General features: G+C 34.9%; 1 protein-coding gene across 1 annotated transcript; it reads right to left on the bottom strand.

Moving 5' to 3' along the window:
• Positions 1-313: 313 nt before the first annotated feature.
• On the bottom strand, positions 314-3,377 carry LOC149558628 (uncharacterized). The gene is made up of 2 exons (XM_089832774.1): positions 3,083-3,377; positions 314-1,271 (listed from the first exon to the last, which is right to left on the bottom strand). The coding sequence occupies exons 1-2, from the start codon at positions 3,091-3,093 to the stop codon at positions 716-718; spliced, it is 567 nt and encodes a 188-aa protein (XP_089688900.1). The 5' UTR covers positions 3,094-3,377; the 3' UTR covers positions 314-715.
• Between the last annotated feature and the right edge of the window lie 15,167 nt (positions 3,378-18,544).

Below are 18,544 nucleotides of genomic sequence, written 5' to 3' on the forward strand. Positions count from 1 at the left end.
ATCACGTAGTGTGATTCGAAACGTTGATGAAAAATCTCTACACAATCTATTCCAGAAAATAAACATTTTATACAATACAACTGCTTATAAAAGATATCTCATTATAAGTATTACATTTTTTTCTCTAACAAACAAATCCGTTAACTAGTGACAAGGTACACTAATAGCCATCATATCTTTTTGTAATTTGCAGCAATTATAATATACATCACTACAAGATCAGAAAGATCTGTCATTGATTATAGTGTTTTATTTTAATATGGTCGCCAGAAACACATTATGTGAGGATTAATTGATATTCAAATACGACATATATCATAGTGATTACAGTAATCACCTTCTTCAATAAATATGTAAATAATGTTCATAACCCGCAAGAAAACCAGAGTCGCTCCACAATAGAGGCATCAACTTTACCACTCCACCGGGAGACAACAGACTACAGATGGTACTTTTTTTAAAGTTGATTAAAATGCTACTCAAAATAAATACATTACTAGAATCTGGGATCCCCTCTACAACAGAAAGAATACATATTACAAGAAAAGAACAGAGTATGTGGCATATATAATACAGAATATAAAAGCCTTCTTTATTCTTCCTCCAAATCAAGGTATAAATAGGCTACTCAGGCCAGAAACAAGTAAAAATTAACAGACTAATGATATCTGACGCCTCCTATTCTTAACTTTTTCCTTTGTAAAATAAATGCGACCTAATGCAAGAAAGCATACGTAACAATGCAAATGTAGATAACCAAGGCTGTTGGTACTAACATGAAAAGAGGCACAACTGCTCCTATAGATCGACTGCTTCCACAGGAAAGGGTCCCAAGCTTTATTTGAATCAAATCCATCAAAGCCAGCATCAGAAAAATGGAACCACAAACTGAACCCAAAGCAGATAAAAGCATCCCAACTCTTAATAAGGTGTTGTTGATATAAGCCTTGAAGACCATCTTCACATCATTGCTATTGATCAGAACTATGGTTTGCTTCAATCCCTGTGCAACCAAGCTGGAGAACAGAAATGAACCGAATGACACTACTTGGAATGTCAGAAGGTTTCTTCTAATGTCTTCACCAGCAGCGCAATTTGAACTTTCCACTAGTTCTCCCTCACTAGGAGACGTTGCGGTCAAACCAACAAATACAGCTAATGTGAATAAGGAATTGACATTGACAAGGCCATCAAGGGCTGTGACATGAATGCTTGTGGTTCCTTTGCCTAAACTATAACTCGGTTCATCCGCAATCTCCTCCTCCTCATAACTACACATAAAAAGGATCCCCACAAAATGAGAAAAAAAAGTTGTTTATAAATTCCATGCAAGCTACAAGAATGTCACTTATAAAATCAAGCCATTCTAATATTAATATTAATCAGATAGCTCTTTTGCCAAAAGTATGCATCTAATTTCCTGTACCCTGTAGCTCTACAAAAGAATAAACGTACTTAAAAAACCATAAATTGGAAATCTTGAAGTGTACAACTGATATATATTAATAGAGGTTTATGCATGACGCCAGCTCAAACTGAAAGAAGGAAACATATGTTTCCAATTAATAAGAGAAGGAATCAATTGGAATGGGGCTTGACTTTTTAGGGGAAGTTAAGGTGTGGAACCGACGATATCCTAAATGACATGATTCAAGCTAATTCAATGTGCTGAATCACATACCTGACCTGTCATAACTGGTTGTTGGAGATCGTAGCCTTTGAACTTCAACTCCACAACTCCATTGACCCATTTATCAATGACAAGAACAAGGGGTAAGGTCAAAATATTGCAACAGACACATCAGTAAAATTTTGTCTTGTGATAGTGGTAAAGCTCTTACATTTGAAGATTCTATAACCTAACTTTACAAAGAGGTTTATTCCCAGGACAAAGTAAAGAATTTTTTTATAGAATTCGTTATGAAAAATCTAAATCTATTAGAGCAAAAACAGGAGTGGACAGCCTATGCTATTGGCATAACCTTGACTAGTCTGACTCTTGATCGCTTTGTGGAGGGACAATGATGTAAAATTGTCAATGAAAATTAGTAATTACCTTCCACATAACATGAATTCTGGAGATCAAATGCCTTGTATAGTCGGATTGTTGCTTAGCCATGTTGCAAAGAGTTATGATTTGAAATTTGCGAGAAAGGTTGGAAGTGGGATGTTGCATTTTTGAGGATCCTTTTGGATATGTAACTATGTTTCTATTAATTCCACCAGTAGTAGTTTTCATCTCAGTTGTAAATCTTTGTCTATAGTTATGTTTATTTCTCAAATTCGGAGCTATCTTCATCGTTTTTGGAAGTTTTATCAGGGCGTCAGAAAACTGAGCCAAGTCGGATTGTTTACAGTTTTGTATTAGCGGTCATCTTTAGCATATGTCCCCTGTTTCAGAGCTTGACCTGGCAATAAGCTAACAGCCCGATTTAAAAACAGGGCAAGGGCTCCGCGTTTTGCATCTTATGGTCACTTTTCTCCTGTTCAATGGAAGGAGGATGCATAAAGATGGCACTCTAGAGATTCCACTCTTTATGCTTTTGAAACCAATATTGTGGCTACATGATGAGAAATGTTCATGTTTGCTTCAGCTCCTACCCCATTTAGCTATCTTGAGATGTTCTTGTAAATTTCAGAGATTGCCTTGTTTTTCCAGTATATTTGTTCCGCAGTTTCTTATAGTTCTCTTCAGCAATTTTTCACACGTTACAACAAGGTCAAAGATGATGGAAACCAGAGGAAGGTATGAATATGTAGCACACCTTGTGTCCGATCTTTAATTTCAGCAGTGAGTTATTAGCCATGGAAAGAAAACCTAAATCCCGTTTGGTTAATGACGTAAGGGCTTCGTAGATTTGAATTATGGATAAACATTCATGTTCGGTACCAATGATCATTTAAGAAGGCAGCTAATCAACTCACCCAAAAATTACCCAAAAAATCCTATGCAGAGTTGAAAGGTCTAAGACTTATGAGCCGCTCTAGTTTCAAACCCTATTTAAAATTAAAAGGGGCTTGCAGACCTACACCTAAATCAACAAAACTTTCAAACATTCAAAAAGGTTCTCAAATTCCATACCTGGCAGCCATAATAATTTTCCCCAAATAATATCGAAGTGCTTGACCAATCAAAAAGAACACCAAACGAAGGCCTTCAGAGACCAACTCCAGAGTACAAACCAGAGAGTAGCTAACTGTGTCTAGCCAAGACTAATATACCGATTTCAGGAACACCCAAATGCGCTCCCCAAGGTGTATTATTTGTTCGATTGGTATGAACAGTGACTACATATTGTTTCAAAGGGATGAAAGCTTTCACCGATTTGTTCAGAGGGGTTGCTTCGCTTATTTTCCGTCAACATATTCGTGGGAATATGAATTAAAGTGCTGACGTCGGAAGAAAAAGCGACGGGAAGCTGCAGAGATTATCATAAATTGCATCGGAGAAGGCAATTTGTGGCCCTTTGAAAATTACTATTACTTTAATAAAAACAACTTCCTCTTGAAACAACCTTTCAAACATAGGTTGCTCAAACTTCAGTAACCACCACCTCCTTATTAGTGAGAGTAGGCTATAATTGGTTCTTGTGTATATATTATTGTGTATATGTTAAAGTGTTGAAAATGGGAAGCTGCTAGATTATCTTTTGCATAGGAGAAGGCAATTTGTGGTCGGGTTTGAAAATTACTATTACTATAAAAAATTACCTTTCCTTCGAAACAACCTTTGAAACATAGGTCCTTCAAAGCTCATTGACCAACACCTCCCTGTTAGTGAGAGTCAGCTATAATTGGTTCTTGTCTGTGTGGTGGTGTAGTGGTTGAGTTTGAGCTCTTGGATTATCTCTACGGATTCAAGACTTGGATTTAAATGGTGTGTATGTGCTATGAGTGTGTGTGCTTGACTAGTTTCACCTTGCTTGCCCCAAAATAGATTGTTGGGTTGGTAGTGAAGACAACCCCTTAATTTTAAAAAAAACACCAAAACAAAGATGGTGATTTTAGTATTACATTTCATTTATGCCTTCGTTTATTAGACAAGACCTTAAATTATATGTTAAAAGAATAGAAGTAGAGGTCATAATGTGAACAATGGACACCTAAGTTATATCACAAAGGGCAAGTTGTATGAAATATCAAAATGCATTCAAATTAGAAGGCACTATTGAAACATATTTGTAAAGGTCATTGAGTTGCAGACTACATTGAATGATAAATAAGAAAAACAATAATGGTACCTTGTATAACAATTGTTTTTGGAAAAACAAAGGCCAAAATAGTAAAAGAAGAAAACAACAAGAATTTGTAGTGCTTATATTAAAACAAGAGAAATCATGCTTGAACATTCTTGACAGTAGTTAAAGAGGAAGGAAAGTAGAGAGAGTTATATATATAACAGAAAAATAGTTAATAACTACAAGTAGTTGTAGGATAGATGTTAGAATGTTAAAGGAATATCAATGCCATTGAATGATTCTTCTAAGCTTGTAATGTGTACAAGAGGTGACAATGCAAGATTAAATAATGACTCCACAATGCAAAGCTATGTCAGTTATTTTCATTGATAGTGACGATTTATCTATGGATATTGTCTACATGGTATCTATGTAAACACTATAAAACATAGCCTTATTGAATATATATTATAGATTGTGACAATTGAAATGTTTATTACCCATAATTGCAACATAGAAGCCAACATATATGGAGGCCACTGTAGCTATAGGATATGTTTATTTTTTTTAAATTATAATTTAAAACTAAGCAAAAATTAGAAATAAATATGAATTTATGTATCAATTTAAAAATAAAATTGTTTAGTCTTCCTATAAAGCCACATAGTCTACAACATTACTCAACAGATAAATAAAATAACTATTTTAAAAAGAAGAAAATGTAACAATTCATTATTTGCCTATATACAAATTTTAAACAAACTTGCAAAAAGCATGACAAGCTAACAATTTTATCTCAAGATTTGTTAAGAAAGGCATGAGAAAGTTAAAAATAGGGTAAATTTGCTAGAAATTTATTGTATAATCCTATCACTTAAGAATTCTTTTTAAAATGAGTTCAATCAAAACTAAAGCAATGATAATGCTTCCACAATCTTCCAAATAGATTATGTGTATTTCAAATTTGTCATCTAAAATCTCTCACTTCCACCAAAGAAAGTTTAGAACCACCAACTAATTTTATTTACACCATGGCTCCATGCAACTTCTTACTACTTTTTTACAGGCACTAAACAAGTCTTTTGCAGTAATTGCAAAAGAATTGATTAACTGATGATATCAAAATTTAGCCATTCTAAAGAAAAATCCTAGAAAATATAATGCTTGTATTATTTTCTTCAATATTTATCAATTGCTAGACTCATATTATAGGAAAATGCACACTGCCCGAGAAAATCGAAGACTGGCCACTAGTGATGAGCACTTAGTGGAGGCTCTGTAAGTTCTCACTCAAGCCACCCTTACTCAAATGGTATATCTAATAGGGAACAAAAGTAAAATTACATATGATATTTCATTACATTAGAGAAGTTGTGCATTCAAAGATTATAATCTTCTCTAATTTATGTAGAAAGATTATATTTGTTTGAATGCATTGCATTTTTCTTTTGGCCATCTCATGTTTAATTTGATAAATGTTATTAATATGATTATTGTGGAACATAAATGTTTTGATGATCATGTGTTTATTGAACTAGTTTAAAAATTATGAATACAATTTACTTGCACAAAGATAATTTGAAAGTCTTTTTTCTTTCTGGTTTAGATCGTGTATGTTTTTTCATGCATCGTCATCTTTGAAAAAAAATATAAAATGGTTTAGATGAAAAAAAAATCAAACATAATTTAAATTAGAAACAAAAACAATAACCATTATAGATTAAGGAAAAATAATATTCTTAATTTGGAAGACATTACACAAAAAATAGCATGCCTCCCCTATTAGTGGGAATAGAGGAGTTGATTCTTCAAAGATAAAAGAAGATGTATAATGTAAATTCTTCCTACCACTCACCGAAAAAGTTGATATATGAGTAAATTCAAAGAGCATCCATAGGAAATCCAAGAACTTCAAGAGTTTGATGTGTTATGAGAACATTTTGTGACGATTATGTGTCACAGTTGCGATGGCCATGTGTTGTAGTTGTGCCACATGGTGTTGTTGTAACAATTATGTTGCAAGATGTGATGCTTGTAGTTGTCCATTATAAATGTCACACACACAAGCATCGTAATTTGACTATGCACCTGCTTACATGTGTTCTCACAATCTTGGGATGGGTGTCGCAATTGTGACAATGTCTTGTGGAAAATTCCTACGGTAGTGTTGTTGCTTGCACAACATAGTTGTGGGAATTGACATCCCAATATATTAATAGGTGTCATAATTTCCATGGTGTCTTGTGGAAAATTTCCATCATTGTGTCGTTGTTTGCACAACACAACCATGGGAATCTAAACCATTCAAGTTTGAATAGGTATGAGTTACATGGACTAAAATGTCTCACAATCAATCGATTGATTACATTAGTTTGAGTGGACAGAATACTAACTTTAAATAGATGTGAATAAAAATTGTAATCATTTGGTAACTCATAATAATCAACTGGAAATGGTCCCACAAAGAAACTGTGAATCATTGTTGCTTGATTATTCAACCATTCCTCTCGAGAGAGCAATGGTTTCCTATATTACCTATACTCCATTCTTGTGAGAGAGCACCTATGAGTAGAGGTGGTCGATTTCCTCCATTCATGTTGACAAGATATATTTTAAATTTCTTCATCTATTGTTTATGGAGAGTGATTATATACCACTACCTATTCCTCAACAACTTTTGTACTTGCATCTCCAAATTGTATGCATTTTTTTATCGTAGTTGACCAATTGATGATAATGTACCCTATGGCTATAACGGGAGTTTCTTCTTCACCAGTTGTGGTTGTACTACATAGGGCCAAGCATTTGCATCTTGCATGCTTCCCTTTTTGTACAATCCTAGATAGTTTGTGGTCCTAGCTACCAAGAGATACACCATGTATGAGGTCATATTTAATTAGGAGTCATTCTTCACCAAGATTAGTTGCTCATCTAGATTGTCACTAAGGATAATGGCCCAGTCAATAGGCATCTTGCCTATCCCAATAGTTTCAATAAAGTGTACCATCCATGTCTCTATATGGCTTATTGCAGGAGGGCCCATGGCTCTACCTAAGAGAACAATTGAGTATCTGATATCATCTATCATATACTCACACATCATATCAACCTTTCATGATCTTCATCCCAAGGGTGTCCTATCAATTAGGTATTTTGATTGTACCATCTCCTTGGCTTCTACTTCATTCTCCCTATACCATCTATTTATGCCCTCATAAGTGATTTGATGGTATTGATCTATCCTCAAAAGTTGGAAAACCTTTTCAATGTTCTATGGTTTGAGATCCAGAATGATCTCCCCTTTCACACTCTTCATGACCTTCTCCTTTAACACATAATGTTGGGCCAATGTCATGATCAACTCAGATGATTGAACTAATATTAGGTCTGAAGCAATGTTTACTAACCCACTTTGGATCAGAGCCAACACCATGGCTGACCTCTCCTCAGGTTTTTTGTAGAGGGTTAGGAAGATGTTCTAATTGATGTGCCCTAGTTCACTATCTCGGATCTTTGTATGTTTATCTTGGAATTGAGACTTCTTTGGTGCTCCCTAATATTTGAAAGCCACTAGCTTTGGCATCATCTTTTCTATTATGGAGGGTGAGGATGATATCATTGTACCTGCAAAAAAGGAAGAAATTTTAGTATCCCAAGTAATGTCAAAAACCCATAAAGACACTTAAACAAGACCCAGATTGACGAAAATGTCCAAAAATAGGAAAAAAGATCAAAATTTATCCTAAAGAGCTTGATATGTGCATACAGGGTACGCTAGTGCACTTGTGATTCTGAACTTTAAAACAATGTGCACAGTTGTGCATATTGTGCACATGTGCAAGGTGCGCACATCCGCAACTGCACACATGTGGATGTATTTTAAGTCTATTAATTGGGGGACTTCATTGGGTTTTTGGTGTGCACTTACTGAGTGTGTGCCCATGTGCATGTGCATACTTCAATAGGTTGTTTTACCTTGAGGAAGGTAAAATAATGGAGAGTTTGCATTGGAGTCAACCATGGAAAGATGTGAAGGTGCGCCAACGAGAGGAGATGGAGATCACAAGTCAAGAGAGAAGGGGGGTATTTATAGACCTAAGAGTCTATTGTACACCTTCGAGGGTGCACACATGTGCAAGTGCGCATGTGCGCATCCTTTAAGGGAGGTGAGTGCACAGGTGTGCACTTAGTGCACATATGTATGTGCATAAGTTCACACTTTTGCACTTTAAAATCCCAAAGTTTGATTTTTGACCTTGTTTGACTGCCTAATACTGCCCATTTGGAGACTAGGGCTTGACCTAGACCTAGAGGAGGGTTCTAAATGACCGAGGCACCTGACTGGGTCTCTCATAGAGGATTTTGAAACTAGGGGGTCTCCTTTTTGTGACTCAAAATGGGACGTGCATTGTGAGACCATAGCAAATAGCCTCAACAAAAGGGAAGAAATGACAATAGAATTTCTTCATCAACAAGCTTTCTTCTAACATGTGTCAAGTGACAATTGGGTTTCAAATTTTACAAGCAACTTTAAAGTCCTTTGGAAGCTAAAACTTCAAAATCTCAAATATTTAGGCTCAATGTGTGCTTAGTGTTCCAATTCCTTTTGACGTCTCAAGGTGTCATATATCATGAGTATCTAGTAACTTGGAAAAATATTTTGCTTCATTAGCACAAACATTAGAAATTCTCATAAACCTATGTATCCATCACTATATGACCAAATGAGAGAATTCATTATGAGAGCTCTTGACAAGTTATCAATTCTCTTTTGAGTCTTCTTTAACTTGCTTCGTGGAGGTCACGTGTTTCTACTTTATTCTTCATTGAATTTTTTTCATTCATTTCATAGAATAGGATAGTAATTTGGAAGTGTGTATCCCTATAGTTGATTACCTTTTACAATTGTCTAGATTTAGTGTGTATCCCTATTCTTGATTACTTCAGAATTGCTTCTATCCTTTAATGATCAATGGAAATACCAAATTCAAAAATGATGTTACCCATTAGCTTTCCTTTGGTAACCCCAGATGAAAAATTCTTCGGATTAAGAGATATACCATATTTCTAACATCGGTTGAAAACTTGTTTCAAATCAACAATATGAGTACTCTTATCTTTTGAAAGACTATTTGGTCATCCATATAAATAACTATGCATTTTTTATCAACCCCTTAAATGCCTCATCCATTACTCTTTGAAATGTAGCTCTTGTGTTAATCCAAAGGGCATCCTTCTTTATGCAAATGTCCCCCATTTTGTTGTGAATGCAATCTTTAATCTATCTTCCTCATCTACCATCACTTGGTTCCTAAATATCCATTTAGAAAAGGACATCATTTTAGACCCATTTATAATCTACAATACTTCATCAAGTGAAGCCAAAGGGTATTTATCTTTTTGGGATGCTTGGTTCAAATTTTGAAAGTCTACGCAAAGGTGAATTTATCTAGTATTGTTCCTTACTGGTACCAAGTTAGAAACCTATGTAGAATGTCAGATTGAAAAGATAATCTTGGAATCTAGCAACTTCTAGACCTCTTTCATTATCAATGGTTCAATAATGGGGTTTATAGGTCTCTATCTTTGATGAAAAGGCTTAGCATCAAGCTTCAACAAAATATCATAAGTGGTGATGTCAGGATCATATGTCTTGAGTTCATCATAACTCCATGCAATGAAATCTTTGTATTATGTGAGTAACTGGAACATACTTTCTCATTCTTGAGGATTATATTGAGTGTGTCATCTAAGTTAACACTCGAGAAATTGCTTCTTGACAGTGTGAGCATTCAAATTCTAAATGGCTCACTTTATGCAACCTACAAAATTCTAGAAGGATCAAGATATTTAGATCTGCCTCTTCCCCTAAACAATGCAAATTTGCAACCATATTATCAGTGAATTGTGTCATGATCCCTTTTGGTGGGGTAGGATTCAATTATTCTACATGCATTTTATTGGGTTCTTCAACCAAAGTTATGTCAAGAGCCATTGCACTGTATGAGCCTAAGTTTGATTGAAGAAATGCTACTTCAGTCGGAGTATTGTACTCTATGACCATTATTTTTAGTTTAGGCTCAATGCCTATTTTAATCTGGTTGTTCAATCCCTTTCAAGGAAGATACAATTGGGTGAAATTAGTTGAGAACCATCGTCTTAGGCACCAGGTCCATTCTTAGCTCAATAATAGGTCGTATGTTTCTAGAATCTCCACCTCATGTATGTCTATGATATCTTGAATCTGGGGGTCTATATGCAAACATATTTCAACACCCCCTTGACCTTCACTTCTATTTTGTCATGTTGAATCACTATTTGATTCATAGGTTGTGGGGTGACTCCCAACTTCTGAGCTATCGAAAGCGGCATGACATTGCAAGAAGCTCTTGAATCTATGAGACAATTGTGAAAGTTTGTTCCAAAAATTCTAAGACTGAGAAAGAAAGGGGTCACTTTGGCCTTGTCTTTATAAATGGTGGGCATAGCCTCAGAGGTGTTAACCTCTGCTGATACCGTCTTCTAAGGGCCTACACTAGGTATTTGTTGGAAATGTGAGGTAGCCAAGGTTATTAAGGGGGGGGGGGGGTGGGGGGTGAATCATGAACCAATAAAACTTCAATTTATTTCACTAATTAGTCATTCATAAATTTTTTTGATCTAATTGCATGCATGAAAGAATGAAATTAGTAAAACATTCATAACATATTGACACAAGATATGGTGACCCAGAAACCTTCCAAATAGAAAGAAAAACTAGGGTGGGGATGATACCCACAAGATTGAGTACTACAATATAAAGTTGGTCCGTTAAGGCTTACAATTGATCACTTCTGATGATACTACTAGGTCCGCCTTGTAAAAGGATTTACAAAACATATAATGAAGTATGCACTTAGTAAAGAGATTTGTCAAAGATTGTTAGTCTATCCAGTTAAAGGATTTAGCTCATACACCTGTTAGTATGAACCAATGGCTGATCTCTAATCTACAACTCTGATTTACTGGTTGAGATACCTTTGAAATGTAATGATCACCTTGTTGCGATAGATAAATCTTTTCTGCTCCTTATATTGCTTTTAGCCTTCACAATTCACACTTCTCTCTTATTATATTCACATGATATTTCTTTTATATTTATGTTTGAATGTGATACAATACATTACATATATACCAATCCAAATTATGATTCATCAAATTCAGCTACAACATAAGTTTCCATCAAGATCACAAAGTTAGCCCAACTACTAACACTTGGATTATGAATAAAAACTTGGTGAGGTTTTGATACTTGACGACCATTGTCAACACTCGACATTGTCATGCACTTGGTAGATATAGAAGCTTGGTTGATACTAATCACTTCAAAGTGGCCTAAACTCAATCAACACTAGTGACTCAGTGAGTTCTGTGAAACTTAGCATATAAATTGAATCACTTGGTTGACACTCCTTGACTTGGTCAACACTAGATTCACATCACTGACACTGCGAACATGGTAGACACTAGAGAACATAGTTGACATTGTGTAACTCAATTAGTACTGTGAAGCTTGGTTTGCATTGTCATTGATGAACTCAATAGATATTGCTCGATGTGAACTAAATGTAGATTTTGAAACTTGGTAGCAACTGTAGAACTCGGTAGTAACTAGATTGCTCAGTTAACACTATAAAGTGCAAGATAAGCTTAGTAGTTGCTAACCAATTGACTAAGTGTGAGTCACTAATAAATAAGATTTGATCATAATGTCAACAATCTTCCCCTTTGGAATTAGTGACAAAAACACTTATCAATACAAAATTGAATACTCAAAATTTTTAGGTCAAAACATTACTTTTATCTCCATCCTGTGTCTTCAACTCGGTAACATACTGTGATTTTGAATTTTTTCAAAAATTGCTTTTGTAAAAGATGTTTTCTAATTATCTGTACATGTATATGTATAATATAAAATCCCTTTCTTTGAGTAGGACAAATTTATAGCATATCATACATGGAGATATTGGCCTTGGTCCTCTTTAGCTCTTCAATGGCACTATACTTTTTGGTTGCCTAGGAAGGATTCTTCAATATTGTAGGTATATTTCCTTGGTTCTAAATTTATTGTCCAACAAAGGGTGCTATCGTAGGTGCCAGATTATTCACTCTTGGATCTGGAGGCATTGGTTGCAATCTAGGGGCAATTACATCAATCATGGGTTCCTTTCAATTTTGTAAGTTGTAAGTATTTTGGTTATCATTCTGAAAAGTGAACATCTCTGCTAGTTTAGGGTTTGATTCTTGATTGAATGGAAAGAAAAATTCCTCATTGACTTGGTTCTCCATTTTACTTTTATGTGGAGAATCATAAGACTCTAACAACATGGTATTGAACTAAATAGGGGGCTCATTATTAGTGCATTGTGAATTCTAGTTCACTTCTTGATTTTCATTGAAATATGAGGTGCCATCATTGGGTATGTTTTGACTGGTTTCTAGTTGATTGATGCCCACAAACTAAGCATTGTTATTATTGTCTATTGGGATACTTCCATGGTTTGGATGAGTATTCCATTATCAATGTTGTCTTTGGAAACCATTGTTATGACCTAGTGGGTTGAAATTATTCCCTTAATTAATATTTCCGCTGAAATTCTTATTGTAATTTTGACCAGAGTTATTTTTGTAAGGGGCCACATTTGTTCTTTGTAAGTTGTTATTCTACCCTTGTGACAACCTTAGATGAGTTAGCTCATTGGTTATCTGAGACATGGTCTTTTTCATTTGATCTAGCTCGGTTGTGACATTATTCTCTACCTTAGTGGATGGTGTTGCCTTTTGCTCAAAGAAGACAATTTTTGGAGGTTTATATCCTGGGTAGGTTATAGATAGAGCTAGTGCATATGGTGCCTATTGTAGTGGGATTAGAGTTAATAGAATGAGTTGATTAGGCATCACTTGTGCTCCAATAGGGTATGTTGGTACTGTGGTACTGGCATGGGTTGGAGCCATCATTCCTCCTCCATTGGGGTTGGTTTGTTTAGTAAAGTGATAGCTTCTTCAAAGACCTTTTCTAGTATATCAATATCTATAGTAGGCAATCTCCTTAGGAAGATAGTAGTGAGGTGGTCCATAGAGTTTAGATAAATCTAAATTTCAGCCCCAACTGGTATGGTGTAAGGGGTTTCCAACTTGCAGTATGCCATGTGAAAATGATGATTGAAGTGTGAAGTGGTCTATGATAGATCCCTCTTAATAGATATGAACTGGTGTTACATATCATGGCCAGATTGATAAATGTTTTGAATTGATCTAAGAACAACTTTTCAAAAGATGCCCAGTTTTTGATAGATCCTAGTGGTATATTCATGTACTAGTTAAATGCAATCTCTCCCAATGTATATGGGAACAAACAGAGGACCACATTCTCTTGTTGAATCTATTTTTGATTGCATATTTCTTTGAAAACCTTGAAGTGGTCCTCAACTATTCGTGTTTCTCTATAAATGAATCTTGGGAAAAATTTCTCAGGGTTCTTAGGAAAGTCATTAAGTGGACCTTGCAAATTTATTGGTGAATGTACTATGTTTGCAAAGAAGGCCATTGATGGAGGATTAGGTAGAATGATAGTGTTGGAAATGGAAAGGAGTAACTAAGAGGGGAGGGGTGAATTAATTACCACTAAAAAAAATCCAAGATCCCTTTAAGATGTCAACACAATATAAAATAAAAAACTTGTTGAAACTTAGTTAATAGTAGATATTTTGTTGTAACTCGGTTAATAGTGAATATTAATATCATTAGTAAACACTGAAATAAATGATCTTAAAATATATAATGTGATTATCCTTGATTAACTTAGTTTCAAAAACATAAAGGTAATAACATGAACACAAGAGACATCAAGATTTAATGTGAAAATCCAATTTGAGAAAACCACCAATTGCAACTAGTTACTATTTTTCACTCTTCTGAAGTGAGCCCTGTTAGGAGCCAGCCTATTAAAGGTTATAAAACACACTATTAGGTGTGACCCTATTAGAGGATTTAATTCACCCTATTAAGAGTGGCCTTGTTAGAGGTCTTCGAACACTTCAATCTAGAAATTGCCACCTTGTTAGAGGATTTGCTAAAATAGTTGTTAGGATAACTCTATTAGGAGATTTGATTCACTACTACAATTATTAGAGAGTAATAATGACTTGACCTAATTGCTAATGCAACTAACTTTACTAATTTAGATCTTTTTTCTAGCTTTATTACTTGATCCTCCTTGATTAGAATATTCTTTTCAGCTCGATCAACTTGAATACTCTACCTTCTGACATATATCCTTCAAATTCACTTCCTTTATTCATTTTCTTCAATTCCACATGTTCATTCTTCAATTGGCTTGAATACTCTTTTAATCAAATAATTTGCATCCCTTAAGTTGATTAGTATTAACCAATAAATCTACTAGACTCAATATTACGACAATCGGCTAATACATAATTGAGTACTCGGTCAATACTAGCTTTGTGCTAACTTTCCTTTGGTAACTAAGTGAAATTGGTTAATATGAGATCTACCTTTAATGCCTGAGTGAGCTTGGCCAACATTGACTACTCAACAAAGGCTTGACATTTTGTGTAATATCAAAGACAACATACAATTGAATAATTATTTTCAATAGATAGGTGGAGGTAAGTTCAAATATTGAACTAAGAAAGATGATGAAATTTAAAATGAGAGTGGTAGAATTCTTGGTATCCCTTTATCACTATGATGCTTGTGAAAGTGACTAAATTCAAGGAATTCGTGTCCACTAGGTGAAGACTGTAAAGCTCACTAAAATGGAGATGGTGGATCAGGATCTTCCAATTTGTGTTTATTCTTGAAAAATACACCTCTAAAAAGTGCACCTTCTTACAATGATAGAATTGGAAATCTTTTGAACTACATAATTTTCAAACAACTTGGGTTTTTGCAGAATGGTTTTGGGCCCTCCTTCTAGCCCCACTTTTGTTGAGTGGTCATTTTGCATGATGCTTAATGATAGAAATCCTTTCATATCTCTCTTTTGAAAAGTTGATCGATTTCTAGCTCCAAGGTGCTAGATGGCTACTTTTTAGCCTGTTAGATAACTCAGTTGAAGATAAATGTGTATTTTTAGAAGGAGGCCTTTGCTAGTACCTGCCAATCTGCACACCTTTTGTTGAAATGTAACAACAAAAGATATATAGTTTTGTATTTTCTATTTTATGATGAATGCATTTCATCAATACAACTATACGAATTCCTATTTTAATCTAGTGTTTTAAAAGAAAATAACAAAGATAAAGTTACAAGAGATTTTAAGCAAATTATTGAAAGGGAAATTCCTAACCAATGTAAGCCAAAGTAAAAATACATTTGCAAATTAAATTATTAAAAGGATTTGGTAGGAAACCAATGAAATTAGGAGCAACACTTCCTCAACTCCACTAATGCAATCATTGATGGGAACTTCAATAATAACTTAAATATGTTTCACGTTTCATCAAATTGCAAGGCCACCAAAAGTGTGCTCACATGAGACAAAAATTCTATGCAAGAACAGAGATGATGCTTTTTCCAATTTGTCACAAAAGAGGAATTTGTTAACATAAGACAAACACTATAAATAAAAGATTACAAAATCATAACAACACTAAAACCATTAGCTCCATTATTATTCATGAACATGCATTCACAGAAATAACAAACTTTGGCAAGATTTACTACACTCATAATGAGAGAACCAATAGCATATATTATTGCATAAAAATAATGGCCTAAAGTACATATTACATCCATGTATTTAAAAGAAATCCTCTCCTCCTTTTGTGTTAGGAGTGAGAGCTCTTCTAATGCAAGCTCATGCCAAAAAACTAATAAAACAAAACTAATTACATACAAAATGACTCTTTAAATGGTGCTATGTAGGTTTCCACCCCTATTTATATCAATTAATAGGTGCATGAGTCTTTACATGACTTAAAACAATAAAATAAGAAGAAGATAAGAAGAGAGAAGCCATGATATGATCTAAGAGTCACTAAGAGCTCTAAATATAGAAGCTTGGTCTTCTCTAGGTGTCTCTGGGATTTGAACTATTGTCAAAATGCATTTTTGATGCTTAGAATGGTCTAAAATAGCAACTGGCAGTTAACTATCGACACACTGCTTCTTCTTCAAAAATGTCGGTGCACTGCTTCTTCTAAGAAATGCGCACCTGGGAAAAGTTCACCTTCAAAAAGAGCACCTTCAAAATGCGCACCTTGGTGACAGAACCAAAAAATTCAAAAATTCTTCTAAGTTCCAAAACTTAATTTCCAACACCTAGGTTTTCTTCTCCTGTATACCAAAATGATGTTTCGATGTTTTCTTTTGAATCTCTCTATTATCTCTACCACTTCATTACCCTTTGGTAAATCTAATGAACCATATTTATTTATAACTAATTACTGGTAATTTCTCACTTCTATTCTTGTATTTGTAAAATCCTCAAGATTAGAATTTAGTTCTAACAATGCTTCTTCATTTTTAAATGCTTGTCTTACATAATCTTCTAACAAAGAATTTTCAAATGTATTTCTTAATTGTTAAACTATTGTTTGCACTAAGGAAAGCTTGGTCTTTGACTCATCTTCAAAAATTATAAGGCCAGTGGTGTTGTAGTATTTTTCCACTTCCAAAAATTGCTCTTAAACCTTATTATTAATTTGTTGAATGCCTTCATGTAACTTCTCCATGACTTTATTCACCAAAGATATATTTTCTATCAAATCATCCAATTTATCCAACTCCTTCATTGAGTATATCTCCATCAACATCCGATACCTTTTCCCTTTTATAGGTTTGAGTGCTTACAAATCATTGGCCTTGGTATGCACTTCATCTAATAGCCCAAAATCTTGGTTTCTAATAGTAACCAATTTGTTAGCATCAGTCTGGTGTTGTGCAACAGGTTCAAATTACCCTGTATTATTTCTACTCCCCTATCCTCAAAACTATGATGCCATTTCTAAATATGCATCCAAAAATGAATCCATTTGTGGTCTTGGTTGCCTCCTTTCCAATGTAGCTCCAAGAGAGACTTCAGGATTAGCCTAGTCTATTGGGCCCACCACCTCATTCAAATACCCCCTCAATAGCTGATTTTATTTCCTTAGCATCAAAATCTCCGATTCATCTTTGTCCAAATGTGTGAACACTTGTTTGAGACCTATAGTGATCAGAAGCTTCACTGTGTCCACCGTCGGTTTCCCTAATACCACCTCTTTTATTTGGTATTCATTAGGAGTCAATTCCTTTGTATTTACATGGGGAGGAGGAATAGCAATGTGTGGTAGAAGGTCCTGATCTTGATTCTTCATTATGAATGCAAGTGTTCTAGCATCACTCTTAGGTAGCTCAAGTTTGTGTATTGCATTTATTAAATCTGTCATTCCCTCCTATTTTTTTAGTTCCATCTACCTATTTTGTTTGAACATAAACTCTTTCTTCAACCATGATGGTGTTGTCCTCATTGGTGATATGTATTGTGCTGAAGAAGGTGGTTATGAAGCAGGCTCATTTCCCTTATCAGCCCTCACTAGAGTCTTCTTGTGTTGAGAAATATCCTCAAAGAGAGCTTTTGTATCATGTTGGGCTAAGGAACTAGCCTTTGTATTTGGAGGAACTTGTTGCATTTCTTCTACTATCTATTCATCCTTGGATACTTCATCAGCATGCAACTATACATATTCACTTTCCTCTGTATTTTGACTCTCTAGTTCCACTTCAACCATCGGAGGAAGTGGAGCCACTAATTCTTTATCCACTACCACTATCATGTTGTATGATGGTGGAGGAGGAATGCCCAGAGGGCCTTGATGTAGAGGAGATAACTAATTCCAATCCTCTCCTAATGACTCATTCCTAGGAGTGTCCCTCATTTTCACTCCTACCATCTTAGTACCTATAGGCATAAAATAAAATTTTGAGATCCTCCATTTTTGTGATCCATTTATGTTTCTCATATTCAGAGGTCCCAACTTGTATGGGATCCCTAGAGAGAGAAGGTGGTGTCTAGGTTGACCTTCTTCTTCTCTCTTGTTTAGTCATAGTAGCCAAGTGAGTCCTCTTATTTAATGATACAAACTCAATTTGCTCCCCTTTTTCCTTATCTTCCACCTTAGGGATAGTTTCTCACATTTGTGGCAAGGGAGTACTCTTCTTCTTTAATCTCCTCCTCTTCACACCTACCACTATTATCTCTATTTAGACTCTTTTGGGAACTGATGGGGAGGCTTCTTCTTTTGAGGCTCAAGGTGGTGGAACTCCTTCCTACTTTGGTTGTGCATGGTCTCACTCCTATTGAGTTTTTTCTAGTTCTTGTT

This window comes from Cupressus sempervirens, chromosome 5, assembly GCF_028749045.1.
Source record: "Cupressus sempervirens isolate cs-2001-9-10 chromosome 5, ASM2874904v1, whole genome shotgun sequence".
In the NCBI taxonomy this organism is placed as follows: Eukaryota; Viridiplantae; Streptophyta; class Pinopsida; order Cupressales; family Cupressaceae; genus Cupressus; species Cupressus sempervirens.